The sequence below is a fragment of the Bactrocera oleae genome, chromosome 4 (genome assembly GCF_042242935.1).
Source record: "Bactrocera oleae isolate idBacOlea1 chromosome 4, idBacOlea1, whole genome shotgun sequence".
In the NCBI taxonomy this organism is placed as follows: domain Eukaryota; kingdom Metazoa; phylum Arthropoda; class Insecta; order Diptera; family Tephritidae; genus Bactrocera; species Bactrocera oleae.
The window spans coordinates 70,728,338-70,749,922 of record NC_091538.1 but is presented as its reverse complement, the minus strand read 5'-3'; the positions used below and the strand labels follow the sequence as shown (position 1 = coordinate 70,749,922).

The 21,585-nt window shown below is 39.6% G+C and overlaps 1 protein-coding gene across 3 annotated transcripts in view; it reads right to left on the bottom strand.

The window, feature by feature from the left end:
• Nucleotides 1-227: 227 nt before the first annotated feature.
• Egfr (epidermal growth factor receptor) overlaps nucleotides 228-21,585 on the bottom strand; it is a 119,366-nt gene continuing 98,008 nt past the window's right edge. For all 3 annotated transcript variants that reach the window (XM_070108380.1, XM_036367336.2, XM_014246953.3), the window contains 5 exons: nucleotides 5,441-5,663; nucleotides 5,024-5,220; nucleotides 3,976-4,956; nucleotides 3,755-3,887; nucleotides 228-3,685 (listed from right to left, as the gene is read on the bottom strand). In XM_070108380.1, coding sequence (XP_069964481.1) covers nucleotides 1,096-3,685; nucleotides 3,755-3,887; nucleotides 3,976-4,956; nucleotides 5,024-5,220; nucleotides 5,441-5,663 — 4,124 coding nt within the window. In that variant the 3' untranslated portion in view covers nucleotides 228-1,095. The remainder of the gene's footprint in view (nucleotides 3,686-3,754; nucleotides 3,888-3,975; nucleotides 4,957-5,023; nucleotides 5,221-5,440; nucleotides 5,664-21,585) is intronic.

Genomic DNA, 21,585 nt, shown 5'->3' with positions numbered 1-21,585 from the left:
ACCAAAATTTGCGGTGAATGCCAATAAATTTTTTTTTATTATTTAAAAAAAATATAATTGCGTTATTTTAAGCGTTACTCGTAGGTTGCATAATTATTGAAATAATTTTGTAAAAATTTCGTTAATAAAATATATAATAATAATTGTTGTTGTTGTTGCCATTTGGTTAAATTTTTGTTCATTTTGTTCATTATTTTACGTTTTTGTTGTTTTTATTTATTTATTTATTATTTTTTTTTTTTTTTGATTTTTTCGTATTCGTACTTAATTTACGTTATCACAGGTGGTTATGAATAAAACCGAAATTTACTTAAAAATAAAACATTTTAAAAATATCGAAACCTAAATTATTTTAGAAGCCTAACTTATACGCTACAAACTAATTTGCTTGAAGATCAGCGGCGGTCAGAGGATTTATACAATTTTTACACACACAAAGCGGTTGGCGGCCAGCCACTGCCGCGCCAATCTTCGTTCAAGTCAAATGCACTGTTGGTTGAAGATTTACAATTGTTCACGCTTTAAACGGTAAGTACTACAGTATACAACAACAATTTAGGTACTACATATCTACTACGGATTATACATGGTTGTGTGTATGTATGTACAGTTAAAAGCTAATTGCCTAATGCTAAAAGTGGATTTGCTTGGGCTATGTCCATACGCAAGCCTGCGCTAGCCTAGGCCGTTACGTATGTGACTTTAAGTGGATTATGTATGTATGAATTTGTGGGTGTGCTATAATTAGTTTGTCTGTTTGTTTTGCTTCGTTTCGTGTGTTCCGCTTTTGCTGCGTTCGAAATTCGCTCGATTTCGCTGCATTCGCTTTGTGTTTGCTTAAATATGTATTTACAGTTACGTTACGTAGTGGCACACATACATATGTTGTATGTATGTATGTAAATGAGGCACGTTGCAAGTTCTTGTGGCAAGTTAAGTTCACGTAGGCAGTGTTGCAGTCTTTTTCTGCTTCCCTCTACCTTCACCATCGACCATCCCACCCTTCGCTTTGTACGCGTGCCGCATTCGCTTTGGCTACATCTGATCGCGCACCCCAACCAACGAGTTACCGACGACCAACGGTCGTGCTGACGGTTAGACGCGCGTCTCGCTGCGATGCAGTGGCTGCAATTCACGCTGCGTGTCGTTGTAGTACTCATGGTCCGAGCTGGTTGGCTCCGAGCCGCCATTGCCCGCTACCATAGCTGCCACATTCATGTCGTGCATCGCGGTTAGAGCGGCTATTGTGTTCGCCGCCGCCGCTGCTGCTGCCGCTGACGCGGGCGTATGGTGTGTGTGATGGTGGCCGCTTAAAACGTTGCCATTGCCACCGGTCAGCACGGTGTTGCCGCCGTTGCGGTTTATCATCACTGGTATGCCGATCGTCTGCGTCGGTATGGGCGCATCGTCGACGCTCAGCGCTTGCGGGTTGAGCAGGTATTCGGGGTTATCAACGCTTGCGGGCACACCGATTAGATCCATGTAACCGCCACCGCCAATACCCATACCACCGTTGGGATGGCCATTTGCTTTGATGGTGTTGTTATTGCTGCCGGTTGTACCATTGGGCGTGGTGGACTGACAGGTGGGCATAAGGTAGTCATCCTCGTCGACAGGTAGATCGAGTCGCAAGTTGCCGACACCAACCTCACGCGCGTTAGAGTCGGTCTCGTCGTCACCACCTGACGATGAGTTCTTATTCATCGGATCTTTGCAGTAGCGATTGAGTTTAGGCACCTCATCCGTGTCTTCCGTACCACTGGGTCCAGGCGCCGCCTTTGGTTGCAGATAGTCCTCTGCCTCAACCATAGCTTCTGGGCCTTCAGTTGTGGGCGCCAATTTTCTGATTAGATCTTTCTCATCTTGACTTGTATAGGCGGGTAGACGTGTAAATTTGTCACCTGGTATGACCAAATAACGACCGGGATCGCGTGCAAACTCGGAGAATACATTCACCAGTTGTTTGAATGATGGACGCATTTCGGCGTCCAAATGCCAGCAGGATAGCAATGTGCAATATATATCAAGTGAACAAATGGCGGGCTGCTCTAACTTCAGACCAACTTCGATGAGATCGGGTATATCTTTGGCAGGTATATTCTCATGTGGACGCTGGCCGAAAGTCAATAGCTCCCAAATGGTTACGCCAAAAGCCCAAACATCTGATTTGCTGGTGAAGACACGATGTCTGATGCACTCCAGTGCCAGCCACTTGATGGGCATCTTTCCGCCAGCCGCTTTGTACTCATTCGAGTCACTGCTAAGCAGTTTCGCCAAACCAAAATCGGTGATCTTAACAATAGAAGGTGTTTGTACCAGCACATTACGCGCAGCAAGATCGCGATGCACCAGTCGCTTCTCTTCCAAGTACGACATACCCTTGGCAATTTGTGTGGACCAGTTTAGTAGCGCCTTAGAACCAATCTTATCGCGATTGTTGCGCACATAATCGAGCAGACAGCCAAGCGGCATAAGCTGTGTGATCAACATCATTTGTGAGGTCATGCAAACAGCCAGTAACTTTAGAAGATTCGGATGTTCAACCGATGCCATGATATATGCCTCGCGCAGAAATTCTTCACTGGATTCGGCGCCGGAAGCCTTTAGAAGCTCTTTAATGGCCACCGGTATTTTGACATTCTCGCCCTCAGGTACCCAAACACCCTTGAAGACACGACCAAATGCGCCCATACCAAGCACACCTCCTTTTCGCAGCTCTGCATCCTTGACGATTCTCAATTTCGATAGATTTGGTGAGATATTCGATGGGCGCAACGGTTCAGCATCTTCACAACCACTAAGCACACGTGTCATTTTCACCGCCTCCTTTTCGGCTTTAGTGCGCTGACGACAGACATAACAGACGATACACATGCAGAACATAACCACAAAAACAATGAACGCTACAATGATAAAGATATAACTGTCGACACCGGCGGTGAGTTTGGTGCCTTTACCAGGCACTTCCGAGCAGTATGTGCCAATGTCAGTTGACTGGTAAATCACATACGGATAATCGGCCGGACATTTCGACGTGCAGTTAAAAATCGTTGTATTATCAGTGGGATCCCCAAAGCCAAAGACTTTGAAGCTGCGGCAAGCACTACAATCTTCCGCGCTGGGTCCGGTGCAACCTTTACACTCGGGATGACATTCGAAGCACTCACGACGGGTTTCGTCAGCATAGTGATCAGGAGGGCATTCGTCTTCACATTGCTCGCCACGTTTGTAACCGGCACACTTCGAGCACACCTGCTCATGAAAACCGTAGCCATTGCAGAGCTCACAACGTGGGTGACATTTACGGCAGATGGCTTTACCGGCCAATGGTTTCAGATTGCCTTGCTCTTGAGGATTCACATATTCCCAATAATAACCATCCGGACATTTATCATTCTTTAGCAAACAACGTTCCACTGTAGTATCACTGTTAATGATGGCGAGATTACATGTTTTGCAACCGCCCGGTCCGATGGTGTCCTTAGGTCCCGTGCAACCCTCACAAGTTTCATGGCAAGTACGACATATGCCATAGTCGGAGTATTTGTTATCCGGACAAACTGTGACGCAACGTTTCTCATCGCGTACATGCACACACTCTTCACAATGGTCGGCGCCTGGACCCGAACAAGTGCGACACTCGGGGTGACACTCTTTGCATGTCTTGTTGTCGAATTGATAGGCGCTATTCGGAAATAATAAGCATAATATAAGTAAATGTTGACTAATCGGGCATTGCAATTTATGGACTTACTTCGTTATATTATGGCAATCGGCGATGCAGGTGCCATTGAAGGCAAAGTTCTTACATTCCAGACACTGGTCGGGACCTTTACCCCAACAGCCAGACTTGTTGCACTGATCCGAACATACAAGACCCTCTGATTCTATAGAAAAGAAATAAAAGCAATATAGATTGCATACAAATATATAAAAAGCAAACAGCCATAGTGTTGGATGAGTGCATCAACTTACTGCATTCGGTTTCGTTGCGATTCCGCGCGATCACTACACCATGGTCCACTGACTTTTGCACTTTTTGCCAATCGATGTCGCTAACAAAGCAGATGTTGTCATTCTGCTGGATAACCACGGCGCCAGAGTTGATGCGCTTTAGACTGCGCAGCTCCAGACTTTCCAATGAAGATCGCACAATCGATAAGGAAGCAAAGTAGCTCTCCATTAGCTGACGTCCATGTATAACTTCCAAATTGCGGAAGTATGAAAGGTTCTTGAAAGCCGGATGTGCACCTTCAATGTCCAAATAGCCAGTAATTTCTTTCACCGTGGAGAATACCTCCAAACGATCGGGATGCATGGCAATGAAGCGTGGACCAAAAGAGTTATTTGAGTAAATGTGTTGATAGCCGAAGAAGGTCTGATCCAAAACACGTACGGAGCCTTCGATCACTGTGCAACCTTTATATGTGTCAATATTGCCCGAATGTAGTGCCGGCGTGCCGGGACACGTCTTGGGACACGGACCATTACACGGCACACACTCACCATCCTTAGCCATCTTCTCGGCAGGACAACTACGCACACATGCGCCATTATCCTTCAGCAAATGCTCAGGACATTCCTTAACACAGGTCGCACCATAAGCATATTTGCCTTCCGGATTCATCTCCCACAAATAATTGGTGGGATTATATTTCTGCATAGGCGGACATTCTTCTTTGCAAACACCATCGTCGTAGAAATTCTTACAAGCAATACATTCGCGCTGTGTAGGGCCGGTACAACCGCCGGCACAGAAAAGATGACAGCATTCGCGTGGACGTGAGCCAAAGCAACGACCCTGCGCACATTGTGGCGAACAATTGATCTTACTGAACTTCTGACAATTGTTTGGACCTTCACCCCAGCAACCGCGCTCACAAGACTCGTGACACTTGGGGCACTGACGTTCCGGTGGTGTGAAATTATACACATAAGTATAGCGATCATCGGGACCTAATTTGGATGAAATCATATATAATTTAGCATAGTTTATTAGGAGGGCCAGTGCTCAGTTACTTACCAGAGATGATCTCCTTCCAGTCGATGGTCTTAATGTGACACAAATTGAAGTTATTGAAGAAACCCACAGAACCTTGTAATATATCTCTGAGTGCAGGCATTTCAAGCGTGAACATTTTCGAGTAGGCAGTGAACAGGGCAAACTGTTGATCTTGTACATTGAGATTGAACAAAGTGCGGCCACGGATGATTTGTAGTCTGGAATAAGTGCAATGAGAGTTATAGGCGTGTGATGAGAGAGCTTTAGTTTTTTTTTTTTTTTAATTTATTATTTATTGCAAGCTAAGGAAAACAAAGCGCGAAAACCTTAGCTTATCGGTGCTGATTGATCTATAAATTTTGTTATGTAATTATATGTTTAGCTACTTGTAGATATACACACGCCTTAAATTACATAATCGATGACTGTGTGAATTACCTTGGAAATACGACATTTTGTATGTCCACATGACTGATGAGTATGTAGCCGGTCACTTCGCGTATATTCTCCAAAAAGCTAAGATCCATATCGGGTTCCTGCAACCAGGTCAACTCCAAATTACCATCGACATAAGTGCAATTGTTGTAGCGATCACGTAAATTTCGGTAATGATGTTCACGATTCGAAGGCACTGACAAACGGGACTTTGTACCAATGCAAACTGCAAAAAAAACGAAGAAAAATAAATAAATAAATAATTTAATATATTTTTTTTTGGAAACTAAAAAGGAAGAATTTGGAAAAAACAATTGTCTTAATAATATTTAAAAATATACTTTATTTTTGATATTCGCCAAAACAGCTGACTTAGGAAACTATTTTGGTAAACGTTAAAAAGGAAAAGCGTGTAAAAAACAAACGCTGGAAAATGCCTTATTTGGCGCGAGTGTTTCCTCAGACGCTGCGATTTTACACACATCAGCACAATTTTTAATACACAAATGCACATGTATTCACATATAATTGCAAACAAAGTTGTCCAAGTCGAAGATCAACTATTGTTAGACAAGCGAATGCCCATATTAGGCGCTGCAGGGTAAATAAAATAGACAACAAAACTACTGTTGGTCCCAACTAGAGCCACATTTGTATGTGTAGATGATAATTTTCCAAATAAATAAAATTAATATGCTTATAGATAAATATAGAATCGCACTAGTTTAAAGCAAAGCACAATCCTACGTCATAGTTGAGTTGTATAAGTAGAGTTATACGCGTATGCATGAGACAAGCGTTGGCAGGCGCCAACGTGTTGTTGTACAATGACTATATAATATAATAATATAATATTTAGTATTTATTACATTAGTAGTAAATGTTGTTAAGTCTAACACACACGCACACAAGAGCTTCTGCTCATGGTATGCTATATGTCAGACTGAAATGGAAAAACAGAGAACAGCGTGCGCGAACTGGTTAGCCAAGTTTGAACAGACGATTACTTGGAACGCGGCGAGCATTGAGCGCTGCATACAAATGGCAGCTCACAGTTCGCCGCATGTTCCCCGGCACTTAGAGCTGAGCAGCTAGCGCGTCAAGTCAATGCGTCATAAGCACCGTATTCACGCTCCGTTTAGCGACGACGACAACAACGATGGCAGCGACTACGTCATCACCACTACAAGCAGCGTCATCTGCACGCCAAGTGAACGCCTGAGCTGTGCGACGCTATTTAGTGCTTCAGTTGTTATTGTTCTGCTTGTAGTGCTGTTCTTAGTAAATGGCGAGCTTTATGCTACAACTTTTGCAGGTGGCAGCGAGCCATGCATATGCCATGTTGAGATTCATGGCACCTAACATAAGTGCAAGCACTTCTAACGGTAAATGGTAAATCTAAGTTTGGAGTTTAAGCAGTAATGTGCAGAGGAATTTGGTTATGACGCTGAATAATAATATTTTCATGTTGCACTAAGTGCGAATATCTCGACGTTTTCATGTTGATTTCTCTAGTCGTGAGATTATTTGGTTTAGTTCCTTCAAATGCGAAAGATATATTTGTCTTCCAAGGTTTAGGTATATATCACATTGGTTAATAACAATTATTACATAGTTTTCCGATAACTTATTAACAAAATTTTATTTTTCTTGAACTTCTCTCCAAGCAAAGGTGTGTGTCTCTGATGAAATCTAAGTTTCATACCAACTACTTCAGCCAGCGCATTAATTTTGTCAAAGTGCAAATTTAATATAAGTCTATTCATTTTATTTGTGTACTAAATTAAGATGTTGTCTAAAAAGCTTAAAATATGGATTTTATGAGAAACTGGTTTTAAGTTTAAGGCAATATATTACTTTACTATATTCCTAAGCCTATTATGACTACTTAATTTTTCAATAAATTTTCAAATCTAAATAGTCGACGGAACATCTATGAAAAAATATACCACAAACATATAGAGCAATAAGGAATCCGGAAATAACCAAAGTATACAGACTTGTAAAACCTTTTTAGCAACTATAAAACTAACAACTAGATCTACTAAAATGTTTATTGTCGACAAAAACAAAAAATCGCAACTACATTTAAGCATTACAAAAACAAAATAAAGAAACATAAAAAGGTTTAAGAAAACGGCGAATTCCAAAAACCAGCAGCAAAATAGTTAACAGCCAACAAACGATATTGCGACGATTCCACGAAAGGCAACAAACAACCACAATAACAACAGATTGGAGTCATGCTGCCAGAATGAATGTTTAAAAAGCACAAATGAACGAGGTAGTTAAGTGCAAACAAGCCAAAAGGAAGAGAAGCACGAACAGAACGCAACAACAACGAACAAAACAAATGGCAACAACAACATTTTTGCACTAACTCATAGCCAGCTGTTGAGCCGAGAACTGAGCGTTGTGCGGCTAAGCTGACTGTATAAACCGGCTTCTTACAACGCGGACGCAAAGAGGTTATCGCTTTCGAGACAACATTCACAACAACTGAAACATAAAACACCAAAGTTATGTACAACAACAATGGCTGCGCAAATTATTGTTGGCATGCTGTAATTTAAGTAACTGGTTGTTGTTGTTAGTATTGCTACTGCTGGTAACAGAATAAGCTGATTGGGTATGATGTGAAGGAAGAAAACTTGACATACAAATTTGAGTGGGGTGTTGGGCAGATGCGCGGCTTTGTTAGTATGGATGGTGCGGTGTTGCAATAAACTATTGAGAATAATTGCTTTGCAGCCGTGAGTGTTGATGTGGTGGCATATGCAGTGGAAAATTATTTTATATAACCTAACTGCGGCAGAGATACTTAAATGTCAGCTTCTCATTGGCTGTGCTGATTGATGAAAAAATAATTTAGATAGAGATTTGCTGCTTAATTATGAAATGGAATTGAAAAATACATGGCATAAGATTATGGAATTATTGTCGTGAAAAACGCGAAAAAAGCAAGTGTTGTTTTAAATACGTATTTAAAAACTTGTTTGAAATAAAGAAGTAAGTAAAAAGTTTGCTACAGAAAGAAATCTTAAAGCATATTCAAATTATTGCATATTTTTGTTTTATGTAAACAAAGCTCTTTAAATTCTGCGATGCTTTGGTGAAAGCATGAATCCACTTCCTCTTTAAGACAAACCAAACCGAAGTTTTTAAAATCTTATACATTGAGTTTTACATGTGTATATCCATACACGGATTTCCACAGTCTCTACATGAATTTGCCAACTCATCGCTTGTTTTTGTATAAGTACATTTGTATGTGTGTATGTGAGTGAAGTGACTTGCAAATGCTTTAGAAAGTTTCTGATGAATTCCACAGATACCATGCAATGTCATTGTTGTTGTTGTGCGGTTATATCCGTTTGGAGTGATTTGCGTGTTATCAGCTTTGGAATGCCATAGCTGTCGAAATCTGTGCCTTTCCTCCGTGGCAACAGCGCTAATTGCGTATATGCCTCCGCTGGCTGCGGCTTGACGTTGTGGCGCTAACGCTGCATAGTTGTTTGCATGCTGAAGTTAAGTAAAACTACATTCGCCTATAATTGTGTGCAGTATAATACATATGTAATTGAATAGTTGTTAGACCGCTGGCAAAGATTTCCACTACAAGCCGTACAATGTGCCACAAATGTGTCGACTGGCACATGTGGTTTGTAAAAGCTTGGCTGAGTACTTGCGAGTGTGTATGCGTGTGAATATTTGCATGCGCTTAGCGGTCGCTGTTATTTAAATAGTTGTGATTTCTTTTTGAAAAGCATTAATTTGCGCGTCAAAAGCAAACAAACGCTCGAAGAGGCGTTGGACGGCGGTGAGCAGGCAGTGACCGCAGGCGAGGCAAGCAAATAAAACCGCACACACACACACACAACAGTACACAAACTAGTAGAGACACAGAGCCATGCTTGTTCAATTATCTACAGACAAAAGCGTTTATAATGTTTTTGTGTTAAAAATAAAAAATCAAAATCAAAAAAATCGAAAAATTATAGAAGGAAAAGCGAGAAAAACGAGTCAAAGCGAAACGAAGTGAACTAACATTCGAATCTTGTCGGTCATCAATCAGCACGATCGAGTGCCTGTCGCCTGAGTGACTTGCTGCTTGGCCGACAGACGGCTCGATTGCTTGGCTGAAGTGTTTGACGTCGCAAGGAAATAACAAACAACAAAAGCGCAACAAGCAAACAAAACGCTATGTAACTGTGTATTTATGTGTGTTAGTGTGTGTGTGTGTACATATTGACCACTAGCGCATGGCTGCGCCAGCATAGCTTGGATTCTTAGCTCGCTTTTGTGGTACAAAATGAACGCGCGTTTGTCGCTTAAGTCTTTTGTTTCTAACAAAATGTCCGAACAAGCGAGGAAAAGAAAAGCGCGAACGCGCATGTACCAACCGCGGGCATTTTTATATTTAATTATAACCATTATTTCTGTTTTTCTCGTGCTGTCTGTCAAAAATTAAATACTTGTTTTTCCCCTTTTCGTTTTTGAGCAAATAATTTCGAGAACCAGCTCACCAGCTTACCAGCTCACCAGCAAGATCTTTGTTTTTAACACTTTATAATAGATATGCATAATATTCTGACGTGCTGTCCGCGTAGCCGGTAGTTATTTGCTTAGCGCGCGAAAGCGAGTGAGGCTTATGACTGACCCTTTTAAAGGTCACAGCTTCGCTGATGCATAAAGATTAGCTATGATGTGGCGTGGAGAAGACAATCTTCAAATTTTTGTTCTTGCTCGGCGCAAAAGGCGTGGCACGCATTAATTCACGGCGTTAGAATGACCAATGGCTTGTGTATGTATGAAATTGTTGTAAATCAAATTTTTATATTTTTAATGGCGGCAAACAATAAAAAATCACATAAACCTTATGAGTGCATATAAAGAAGGCAGAATATTTGGATGAAGCATAAGATGAAAAGAGGATTGCTACAACGAGATGATCTGCGCGCCTGCGTTTATTTATATTCAGTGCTGTGCTGTGCTGGAACAAAAGGAACGCACTCGAGATAAATTGACAGCGATAAGGCTGGAAGCCACAGCTGTGATGCTGAGCGCAGAGCAAAGTTCGTGTGCGTGGCGAATAATAGCGGAGCTGGCTGCAGCCTGTGGCAAAGTACTAACGCAGCGTAAATTAAAATTTATATAGCATCGTTCTTTTCTTCTACTGTTCTTTGCCTTTTGTAAAGAAGTTGTCTCAGAAATGGCCTTACAACTGACGCATTTATGTGCTTCATTAGCTGTTAAGTGCATCATAAATGGGCACACAAAAATCAGAAACCAGTATGCAGATGCACCAAACCAAACAGACGTGGTTATAGATATGCGTATGTGTGTGTTTGCATATATATGCATTAAAGTGAGTGTTGTGTAGTGATATAAAAAGTCGACTAGTAACATAAGACTTAAGTAGCAACACAATATTCTTTAGGTAATTTTTAAAAGTAAAGGTTATATATATAGTACATTAGGGTGAGCCAAACTGTTTTTTATTTTATAGAATTCATTTCGAACGATATTTTCTCGGTAGCTAAGCAAAGAAAATTAGAAGATTTTGCTTATATAACATTAGGGTGGATCTAAATTTTCACAAATTTTATTTAATTAATTTGAGACGATATTTTAACTGTAGCTAAGGACGGCAAATAAAACTTGTTTTTTGTACACCCTATTGTGTATATATGTTTAAATATGAAATAGCATAATTACAACACTTTTCTGTTTTATTACTTTTGGTTTTTTTTCACACCAACGATTTTTTTCCAGCATTACATTAACGGACGCACATATATGCTTTTACATATATCGACATTCGCACTCTTACAAGCGCATATATGCATGTAATTCAGCAAAAAATTATCGCTCAATTAGTGCCTTTTGTGTGCCACTTCTGTCTCGCATACCGATGATGTCAATTCGTCGTCGTTTCGTTCAATGCGGCACGTTCACAACTAACGCCAATGAGGCGCGGCGGCATATTACGTTTGCCACAAAGTGTTGCAAGCGTGATTCGCACACACACACATATATACATGCAGTTAACTCACAATTGCAGTTTTGCAAAATTTTTCGTTATTTCTAGTCGCAATAAATCGTCGCTTAGCTTGATTGACGCAAAAGGTGCAAAAAGTGTATTTGTGTGCGATTTTTCGATATTTACTGCGAAATGTGTGGAAATCGCTATTTTTATGGCGTTCATTTTTTCGCAGAAAATATGAAGGTGTTAAAAAAGAAAATATAGATTTCTGCGAATATTTGCTAATATGTATATTATTTTTAATTCCAGGCGGTTTTATATAGCTTCATAATGCAAAAAAAAATAATAATTTTCTGCGCTGAATATGTACTTACGCAAAATTATTGACAGTATTTAAAAACTGAATACTTGCAGTCAATTATCCGTAAATGGGTTACGAACCATTTGTGCTTGTAAGTGCCGAAAACAAATTACGGAAATAAAAAGAAATATTAAAAGCTGCGCTACTGCAAATAATTGTTGTATAACACAACAACCTCTCCCTACCAGAGTATAAGTACACATATGAATATACATATGTACTCGTATATGTCCTTTAAATTTCCATCAACGTGAGAAACTGCCGTCTGCATGCCAAATGCCCACGGCACTCACATAACTACCGCAATAATGCAAAAACAAAAAGAACAAATAACAATAATAAAAAACAGTTAGCATCCAACAGCAGTCAAAGAGCCAGCGCAAACAGCAGTGAAGCCTTTCAATATGCAGACGCTTTGCGCTCCTTCGGCAACAACGCGACAGCAGTAAGAGCAGTGACAGCAGTTGAAGCTGTAAAACCAACTTGGAGCATAATGCGAAGAAGGGCCAGATCGTGCATAGCGTTTGTGCTTTTGTCAGTGTTGGTTTATGTGCAGAAATTCCAACAAAATGACAGAATTCTTCACATTTATTGCTTGAATATTTCGAAGACCTCATCCAACACGAAGCCGAGGCGACAGTGGTACGTCAGCGTTTTTGTGTCTTATAAAATGTTTGTACTTTCGCAATTTATCGATTTGATTGCACGTTTTATTGTGTAGGTATGCGTGCGCATGCGTGTGTTTGCGTGTGTTTGCGTGTGAATGTGTTGTGTTATTTATGGCAGTCAGCGACACGGCTGGTTTGGCAGTTATGTCCAAATTGCTGTTTGCTTAAAATTATTTGTTTTCAATTTATTTGCCTTTATTGTTGAAGCATGTTGTTGCTGCTTTTATTATTATTATTGATACAGCTTCTCAGCATTTCGCTTTTGTGCTTTTATGATCTTGCTTGCGACTTTTTCCCTGTCTCGTCGCCCTGTTTTTGGGTTACTACTTTTTTTGCACAACATTTTTGCTTTGTATTTTTGCAACCCAAAAATATTTGTCGCATGCTTTCAAGCTCTGTTTGCCTTTATTACGTCGAAGTCATATTTATTATAATAATTGCAAAAAATTTCTGGAAAGTTTTGCCACAAAATACCTTTTAAAATATTTGCTAAAAAGACATTTGAAATATTTTACTTCAAACAGCAGAAAATTTAAACTAAATAAAAAAATAAAATGCAATTTAAAGTTAAATTTCAATTTCTAAGAATTAAGCGGTTCTCATCCAGCGCTACTGAAATTCACATACAAAAAATTGAAGTCCAAAAAATTTTTCTTCAAGCAAATACATATAATATAATAGCGTATATTCATAATTTATCAATGTCAATACGTTCCGCTTTTCCAATAAAAATTGCTTTGTATTTATATGCAAATATATACGCGCTTAGCTACCTTTCGGCTAGATAGCACGTGCGTGCGCGCTAAGTGATAATGCGGCCCACATCTGCCTGCATACATGTCCGCATATATACATATCTATATTCCTGATGATTTGCTTTGGTATCGACACTTCAAAGTGGTTTTTGTTATTCATGCAGCATCACAACAAAATTGACAGAGAAAAATCATTAATTCAACTGAAAAAATGTCGGCAATATCAGAAAATACAATAACAACATGCACGCAATAAAGTCGAATACATCTGGACAGACATACCCACACAGAAATGCACGCATAAATAATTGTGTAGCTGCATATGCCGTCATTATAGGCGAGCCCATGAAATATTTACATGTGTATGTATGTGTGGCAAACCAAGCCATCACAGTCGCAATCACAGCATTGGCATCAATTCATCTCAATTCATTTCCTAACAATTAATGGTTCACCGAAATGCCGCAAGCTACGAACGTGCGCTACTCTGCCAAATGGTGTGGGGGTCAGAGTGTATGATCTGCATGCAGCCCACACGCATGCGCGCGAAGCAACAGCAACGGCCTCGTATGTGTGTGTGTTGCGCTTTTGTTTACATGCTAATTTGCGGAGCGGACGTCAGCTAGCTGAACCAAAAACCCAACAATAACAGCTACGTAATAGTAAGCCTAATATTCAAACACTCGCTCGCTAACCCGTTTTCCGTTTCCGTTCTGCCATGGCAAATGAAATGACTAACGAATTTCAAATGGATTTGATTTGTTTGAAAAGCGTAACACAACAACAACAACAACGCACACACAAAAAGCTGATGCACTGGGGCGAAATTCCGAAGAACTCATTTATGAAATGCTAAACAGCTCGTGTAAAATTTTAATATTAATGACTAGAGCAGGTTGACTGTTGACTGCCGGCTGCTGACTAATGATAACAGCGCCAGCCAACGCCTCCGCTCTGCGCAGCAGTTAAAAGCAACCTTCGAAGGTGGGACGAGGCGACAAGGCGCGCGCTAAGCGGCAAATTACTAGTCGCACATTCAAGCGCTTGCTCATATTTATTAGTAGCATTCAATAGTGGATACACGGAGATAGTCCGCAAAATGCGTGGGCTACTAATTATTAAATACACCAACTGAATTTTTCGCTTCAAACGCATACATACATGTGTTAAAGTTGTTTCTTTGTTATTTTTCAAGCTGGCGCCCACTTGTTCGCTCATTTGTTTGTCCGCGCCTCAGCCCGTGTCCGCTTCCACAATTCGATCTTTATTGTTCGTATGCTTTAGTTGTTTATTTCTTCTTTTCTTCTCTGGCTTGTGGCATTTCTTCGTTATCGGCTGTCGTTCAGCCCATTTTCAAGCTTGATTTATGCTAAGCGCAATGAGTGCAACTCAAACAAAAGCTATGTGTGTCTGTGTTCACAGAGTCCAAAGCGTGAAATGGCAAAGAATTACGAAACAAGTAAAATCACTTTAAGAAAGCATGACATTTCTCTCACGGCAATATTTTAAGTGATACTTATTTCTATGGTGGAATATATTTCTTAAAGCCAGTTGCATAGAATTTTGTGAGAAATATAGAAGACTTCAGCAACGAACTTGATTGCCATTTTACTATACAAGAAAGCTGGATTCAACGTTTGCAACATTTTAATAACTCTAAATAAAATTTTATGATTTTTCTTGTGATATTTTATTTTTTGTATTTTTTGTTATTTTTTCACAGCATATGCATTACACTTTGTTCATGTTCGCGATTGCATGTTGGAACAAGCAGACTCTCCTGTTTGACTGGGATAAGCTAACTTGAACGTAAGCAGACACTATACTATTGGCTCTGCTGATTGGCTGTGTAAGTATGCATAGTTGGCTAGCCTCTTTGTGGGCACAAAGTCCAAGTTTTTGCAAGTGGTATGTGTAAAAGCAAGCCGCAAACATTTTTAGATGCTGGCGAACACAGATAAATACGAAGAACGCTGGTTAGTTTGATATATAGCTTTGATTTTTTTTAATAATTGATGATTACTAAAGTGTAAAGTTTAAAATTCTAAAAGCAACGCAATTTTTTCTGAAATATTGTTTAAACAAATTTTTGGAAACATATAAAGAAAAACTATATATACTTTTTGATATCTGTTTAGTAAGTTTTGATCTATATAGTACTTATACATATATTATGCAGTCTTAACAATTTTTTTTTACATGAAGCCCTTATCTTCTTATTATAATATTTTTCATGAGCATCTCTAAGTGCCACTTAAACTTGCTAAGAATGACAAAAAATATTTTAAAATTTATTTTCTCTTCTCGCTCATTTCCTGTGATTTCCAAAATGCATATATTCCAAAATTTATATTAACTAACACCCACTCGCTCTTAAGTGAGACCAACGCCGACGCAAAATCTTCTTGCTCTCTCTGTGGTTCCACTGAAGCCTCGAAAATTAATTTAATTATCGAAAGAAAATAGCAACAAATAACTTATTTTAAATTTATGCAGCAAAGCTGAAGTTAGTAGCTGCGTTGGTTTTCATTGCTCACGCGGTGTCGCTTAGGCAGTTGGTATTATATTTGACCGCAACAGCAGCCAAAGCAGAAGCAGCGACAACAGCACCCACCTACAAGGCGATCAAACGGTTTTGTGGCAATAAAATTAATTGCATTTCATTTAACACACTTCTGCCGCATACACAGAGTGCTCAGTGAGTGCTCATCGCTTCACCGCTCGTGAGTATTTGATGCTCACTAAATTACTGCAGATGCAGCAGTTTTGGGAAGTGACAATGTGAAGTGAAAAAAGTGTTGTGTTTCAACTTTAAATTTATTTTTAATTTCTTTCGGGCGCTTCCTCGAAATAACGCCATAAAGCGTAAAGTAATAATCATAAAAAATTTATATTAATTTCAGTTCCACAAAAATGCATTTTCGGTTACTTAATGCACTCCACCCACAAAAAAAAAACAGAAACAACAACAAATACTGCGTATAGTTTTAGTGCGATTGTTGTTGTGCTGCAGTGAGCTCCAGCTGGCAGTTTGAAGCGCTGCAAAGTGGGTGTAGGATGCGCCTTGTGGCCAGTTGTTTGGCAAGCACTTTCTTTATACACAAAAGACAAATCATCAATAATTTTTCATTGCCGAACGCAGTGTTCGTGGGAGGCGCAACATGTTTCTGGAGGCTAATAAAGATAAAGTGTAGTTGTGTAGGTGGAAGCAGTGAGGTTTGAAAAACTAGGACGTAGTCAGAAACATGCTTCTCACAAGGTTGTTACAAATTCTTGTATTGGATGGCACTACAACGACTTTCTTTTATATCTTAGCTTATTGCTGTATGCTCCGTAAGTTGAGTCTCCTCTTCAAGAATGTGTTGCAATGAAGTGAGGTTATTTAATTAATATTTGCACTATCAAAACTCTAACTTCTGTGTAAACTTCTACATATGACAATCATAATACTGGTTGCAATGTATACTTTACAATATCTTTGACAAAGCAACAACAAAACTTTTAATTTTAACATGCGTAAATTTGCAACAAAAAATTCTACGCAAATTGACTTCTAGACAACTTTAAATTACTGCTATAATAACAGCAACAGCAACAGCAACAAAATCAATAGCAACAGCAATAAAAACATAGCACGTGCAACAACTATGCATACAACTCACCAATATATACCATTTATTCGCATGTACGCACAAGACATGTTTTGCAGCGCCGCTGTCGCTGCTTGGACTCTATTATAAATATGCAAAATACTTAACTGCCGCATTATGTGGCACCCGACAATGTACGCGCCACAAACCAGCACAAGTGCACATACGCATAAGTGCGTGGCGAAATGGAAAATGGATTGGCAGCTGCGACAGCCCAGTAAGCCAGCTTGGCAGTCAGCGCACATTAGACTTAAGCAGCGAACTCGATTTGCATTGTGCCTTTATGCGCTTGTGCGTTGCACTTCTGTGCACGAAATACTTCAGTTTTATATGTTTTTCACCAATTTAATTATTTGCATTGCTGTTACAACGGCATATAAAGGTGCAGCATAGCATTACTTTCAGTATTTTAAGTTTTTGCGTTTTTGCAGCGATTTACCTTCACATAAGCTACGCAATTTGTCAAGTTTTCGCTGTCGCTGTTATAGTTGTTGCTATTATTAGCACATTCTTAATTGCTTTGCTGTTGCTACATGCTAAGGTGTTGTATGTTACTTTTTCATAGTAATTTTGTCAACGCTTGTCAGCTGGCGTGACTAACGTATTAGACTGCTGATAGATTTACTTGGAGTGACTGGCGACAAATGCTGATTTTTTTAGAGATTGTTAAATGGATATTTATTTATGGCAACAAAACCATAAAAAATAAAATTAAAAATTAAACGAAAACTTAACCGAAAAAAAAACAAAAAACAAGAAAAATTAAGGGCTGCAATGATTTTTACTTTTATGGCAAAATTCCATTTTATCATTTGGTTTTTATAATTAAAATAATTTTATTATGCAGCAATTTTTTTAGAAATGAAATACAGCGTATTAACTGTCTTTTATAACATACATAAAAAATATGCTTAAATCTGCTATGCAACACGCGCATACCACAACTTAAACAATGTTGCTCACCGCTATACGCCACACAAATATGCGCTTAAAATGGCACTCATACATATGCATTATGCAAACGCGCAGCATTCGGGGCATTCTTTAGCGCGTGCGCTTGTCACCAGCTAGCGATCAAATGGGGAAATAGTTAGATATTAACACAATTGCACACACTTTTGTATGCATGTGTTTGCATTGGCTTTTGCTACCAAAGCAATTGACAACAATTGTGGTTTGCTGCTACAATTCTCGCACGTTGCGGTGAAAGTAACACAGCAGCTTCGCTAATGCCATCAAATAGAAATCTAGTGTAGTTTATTATAAACGCTCGTTTGTATTTATACACTAGTGTGTGTATAACTGTAACGGCATTAGCCAATTGTCCGTCGTCGACCGGTTCGACGCACGCTCGTTCGCTCGCCTGTCGCTGCGCCAGCGCGATCTCTAGCAGCCACTTGAGCTTTGCCCGCCGTGCAATAAATAATTCATAATACTTTGTTTATTTTTGTTGTAGCTGCATTCATTTACTTGTATTTGTAGTTAACGGTCACTGATCCTTCTATTAATATTACGGTTGCTTTTGCCATATTATCTCAGTTGAGTTGTTGCTTTTGCGACGATTTTAGTTAGACGATTACTTAATGGCGCACACGCGCTACAATTCTATTATGGGTATTAAATACATTGTTGCTGTTGTTGTGATTATAAATGTTATTTATTGTTGTGGCGCCACGGTGCAGAAATAGTGCACAAAGCAGCAAATAAAAGCAATCGAAGAAGTTGAAATATAAATGGGCCACGAAATGATTGCTTTAGCAGACCAAAGCTTTCGGCCAGATTGATATAGAGGCAGATATTTTCAAGTCGATCCAAAGAAATATATAACATACAAGTATCATTTATATTTCATAGTCATCTGCTGACCAAGATTATATAACAACTGCAGCTAAGGAGACTAAAGGGGAGGTAAAACAATAATTGGCAGCCAAGAAGGTATGAGCTTTTGCGCTTCATTATCATAGATTTGGGCGCAAATTGTTGCAATGAAATAATATATGTCGTTATAATAATTCTGTATATACTACAGAAATATTTTTTAATTATTTCTGAAATAATGTGGCAACCATAACCATAGCGCAATGTTGTTATTCATTTTCACGCTGATTTCTACTCCCATATTTCTCCGATTGCCTTCGATTTTGTAGCATAATGATGGATAAATATTATATAAATAATAAACTAATATTTTCATCGCTTATTTACATAGTTATAGAGACTAGACATGTGTAGTTCTAAATCTGCTTTATGATCTTTTGCTTAAAGAAAGTGTGGTAGACATTGATGACGCGCCAATGAGACAGCACGTGCGTCGCTTGTTGTCACTATGAACCAAACTTATTTGCAGAGCCGCCACTCAGTAGCGCCTTTGTTGTTGCTAGTTTTTGTATTGTTGTACACTCAACGCCGCAGGCCATTTACGTGCTTGGCATTTATATGGCGCTACAAAGCTGCTGCGCTGCTTGATTTCATATCAAGCACTGTTTCTAAACGCTCGCCATGCTTGCGAAATGAATATGGCGCCAAGCGGCACTATGCGTCTAAGTCAGTCAAGAGCCAATAAACATGTAGGCCAACAACAAGTGGACTAGCTATAATTGAAGGAACTTGTTTATACTAAATATTAAGTAGAACTTCACAGCTGAAAATTTCCAAACTTCAAAAAATATTAGGTTTATGTGTAGAACTAGTACTGTTTAAAAAGCAACTATACGTAACCTAAAATCTGTTTCAAACCAAACATCTTGATAAATCTTCTATTATGTCTGAAACAAGCCAAAAATTTAATCAAAAAAGGTAATAGCTCAACTTTCAGCTTACGCTCAAAAGCAGCGCCTCTCCTCCGCCAATTTCTTTCTCTTCTTTGTGGCCTTTATTTAAGCCATCAACTACGCTTTGTCTATTCGATTTTAAATGAACGCCGTTGCCTGCGCAGCTGAAGATGCGCTCAGCTACAGCGCTTGTCATGCTATTGATGCTAGCGCGCAAGGCGACTTTGTGGCGCCACCATACAAATCTGACCAGTATGTTTTTCAGTGGACACTTACGCCTCTTCCCCCATGCTAAATTTTTCAACTTCAAGTCATGTGTAGCTGAAGTTATTGTAGTGGATAAATTGAAGGCGGCATACGGCATTTACTTGCGCATGCAACACTTTGTTGCTGCGTTTCTTCATTTATGGTGCAGGGTTTAGCTGCGGGCGGCAGTAAATTTGTAGCAACGGCAACACATTTCGCCAACTCTACAACGCGCTGCAACAGAGGGACGGCAATTGATGTTGTCGATAATAATGTGGCGCGGCACGTTGCGGGTAATCACGACAACCACTCAGGCAGACAGGCAGTGTTGGCAGAAGCAACTGCAGCAACAGAGGACGTTGGAGAAAGACTAAAGACTGCTCACTCGCTGTATGTTTGTAAGTGTGTCTACTCTTCAGGGCTGCCGGTAATAATGATGGTGATTGTAATGACGTTGCACATTACGACGCTTGCGTCGTGCCTTACGGTTGCGCAATTATCAAAGTGCTTACACACATTCACTCGCATATGAGAAGCTGAGCGCTTTAGCGCTGGTAGGAAAGTACAACGACTGGCGCTGCTCAAAATCTCTTTTTGCCACAACAAATGCTTGCGTCTTGTGGCACGTTTAACAAAAACAATAGCAACAGCTAGCCTCATCATTTTGTTGCACAAAAATACACGAAAATTGTTATAAAATTTTTGCAGCGCTTTGCGTAGAAAGTACTCGTATAAGAGCGCTATGCCCCTTTATCACACAAAGTAGATTAGACTCTTCCACTCTTCATCGAGAATGCCTTGGGGCAGCAAGCAATCATTCGACGCCAAACTCGCTGCTTCTCTGTGTAAAGAAACGCCATTTGATGGGATGAAGGTTACTTGAAGGTGGTAGTATAAAAACAACAAAAACAATGCCAAGGAATGAATTCATAAAATGAAATTTCCGGATCACGATTTCCGCATTATAACATAGCCGTAAAAATAATTGGTGTATACTGAAGCCCAAGCCGAGGCGGTTCCACTGGTGGCGGATCAAAGCGCATAGACAGCATGACTTCATAAAAAATATTGCTAAAAATAGTTGTAAATTCAAGGCGAATGGAAAAACTGGAATAGAAATGCGTGTATTCGGCGTTATTGCAAAAATAAGTTGAAATTCATTTTCACAATTATTTAAATTTTAGGTATTATTTTTGATGAATTTGAAAACCCGCTTTAAATGTTGCAAATTAGCAATAATTATCTGCATTTAATTTATTAATGTCGTGAGAACCTTGTGCTTGCTTTAACGAATTGAATGCAATTTCAGGCACGCCAGCTTGAACGCATAGCCGGTAGCCAGCGGAAGTTGTCAGCATTTGAACTTGCATTTTGAATATTCGATTTTCAAGTACGAATCAACACGAGAGAAAAACCAAAATGAAACCCATAATGTTGTGCTGTCTGCTAATGGTTGCCCCCTTTAAGTTCCGCCAACGCTCGCAACCGGCGCAGCAGCAGCCAATGTCGTCCAAGCCGCCAGTGAGGTTGGGAGCGTTAATTGCAAGTGGGCAGCCCAGTCGACGATGGCAACTTATCGAGTACAGATTATGTGATTTTGAAATTATATAAATAAATAAATTCATATGCGCATATGGGTGTGTTTTTATGATCTTTTATTGCTATATGATTCGTATACATGCAGCTATGCGCATGTGCATGTATTGATATG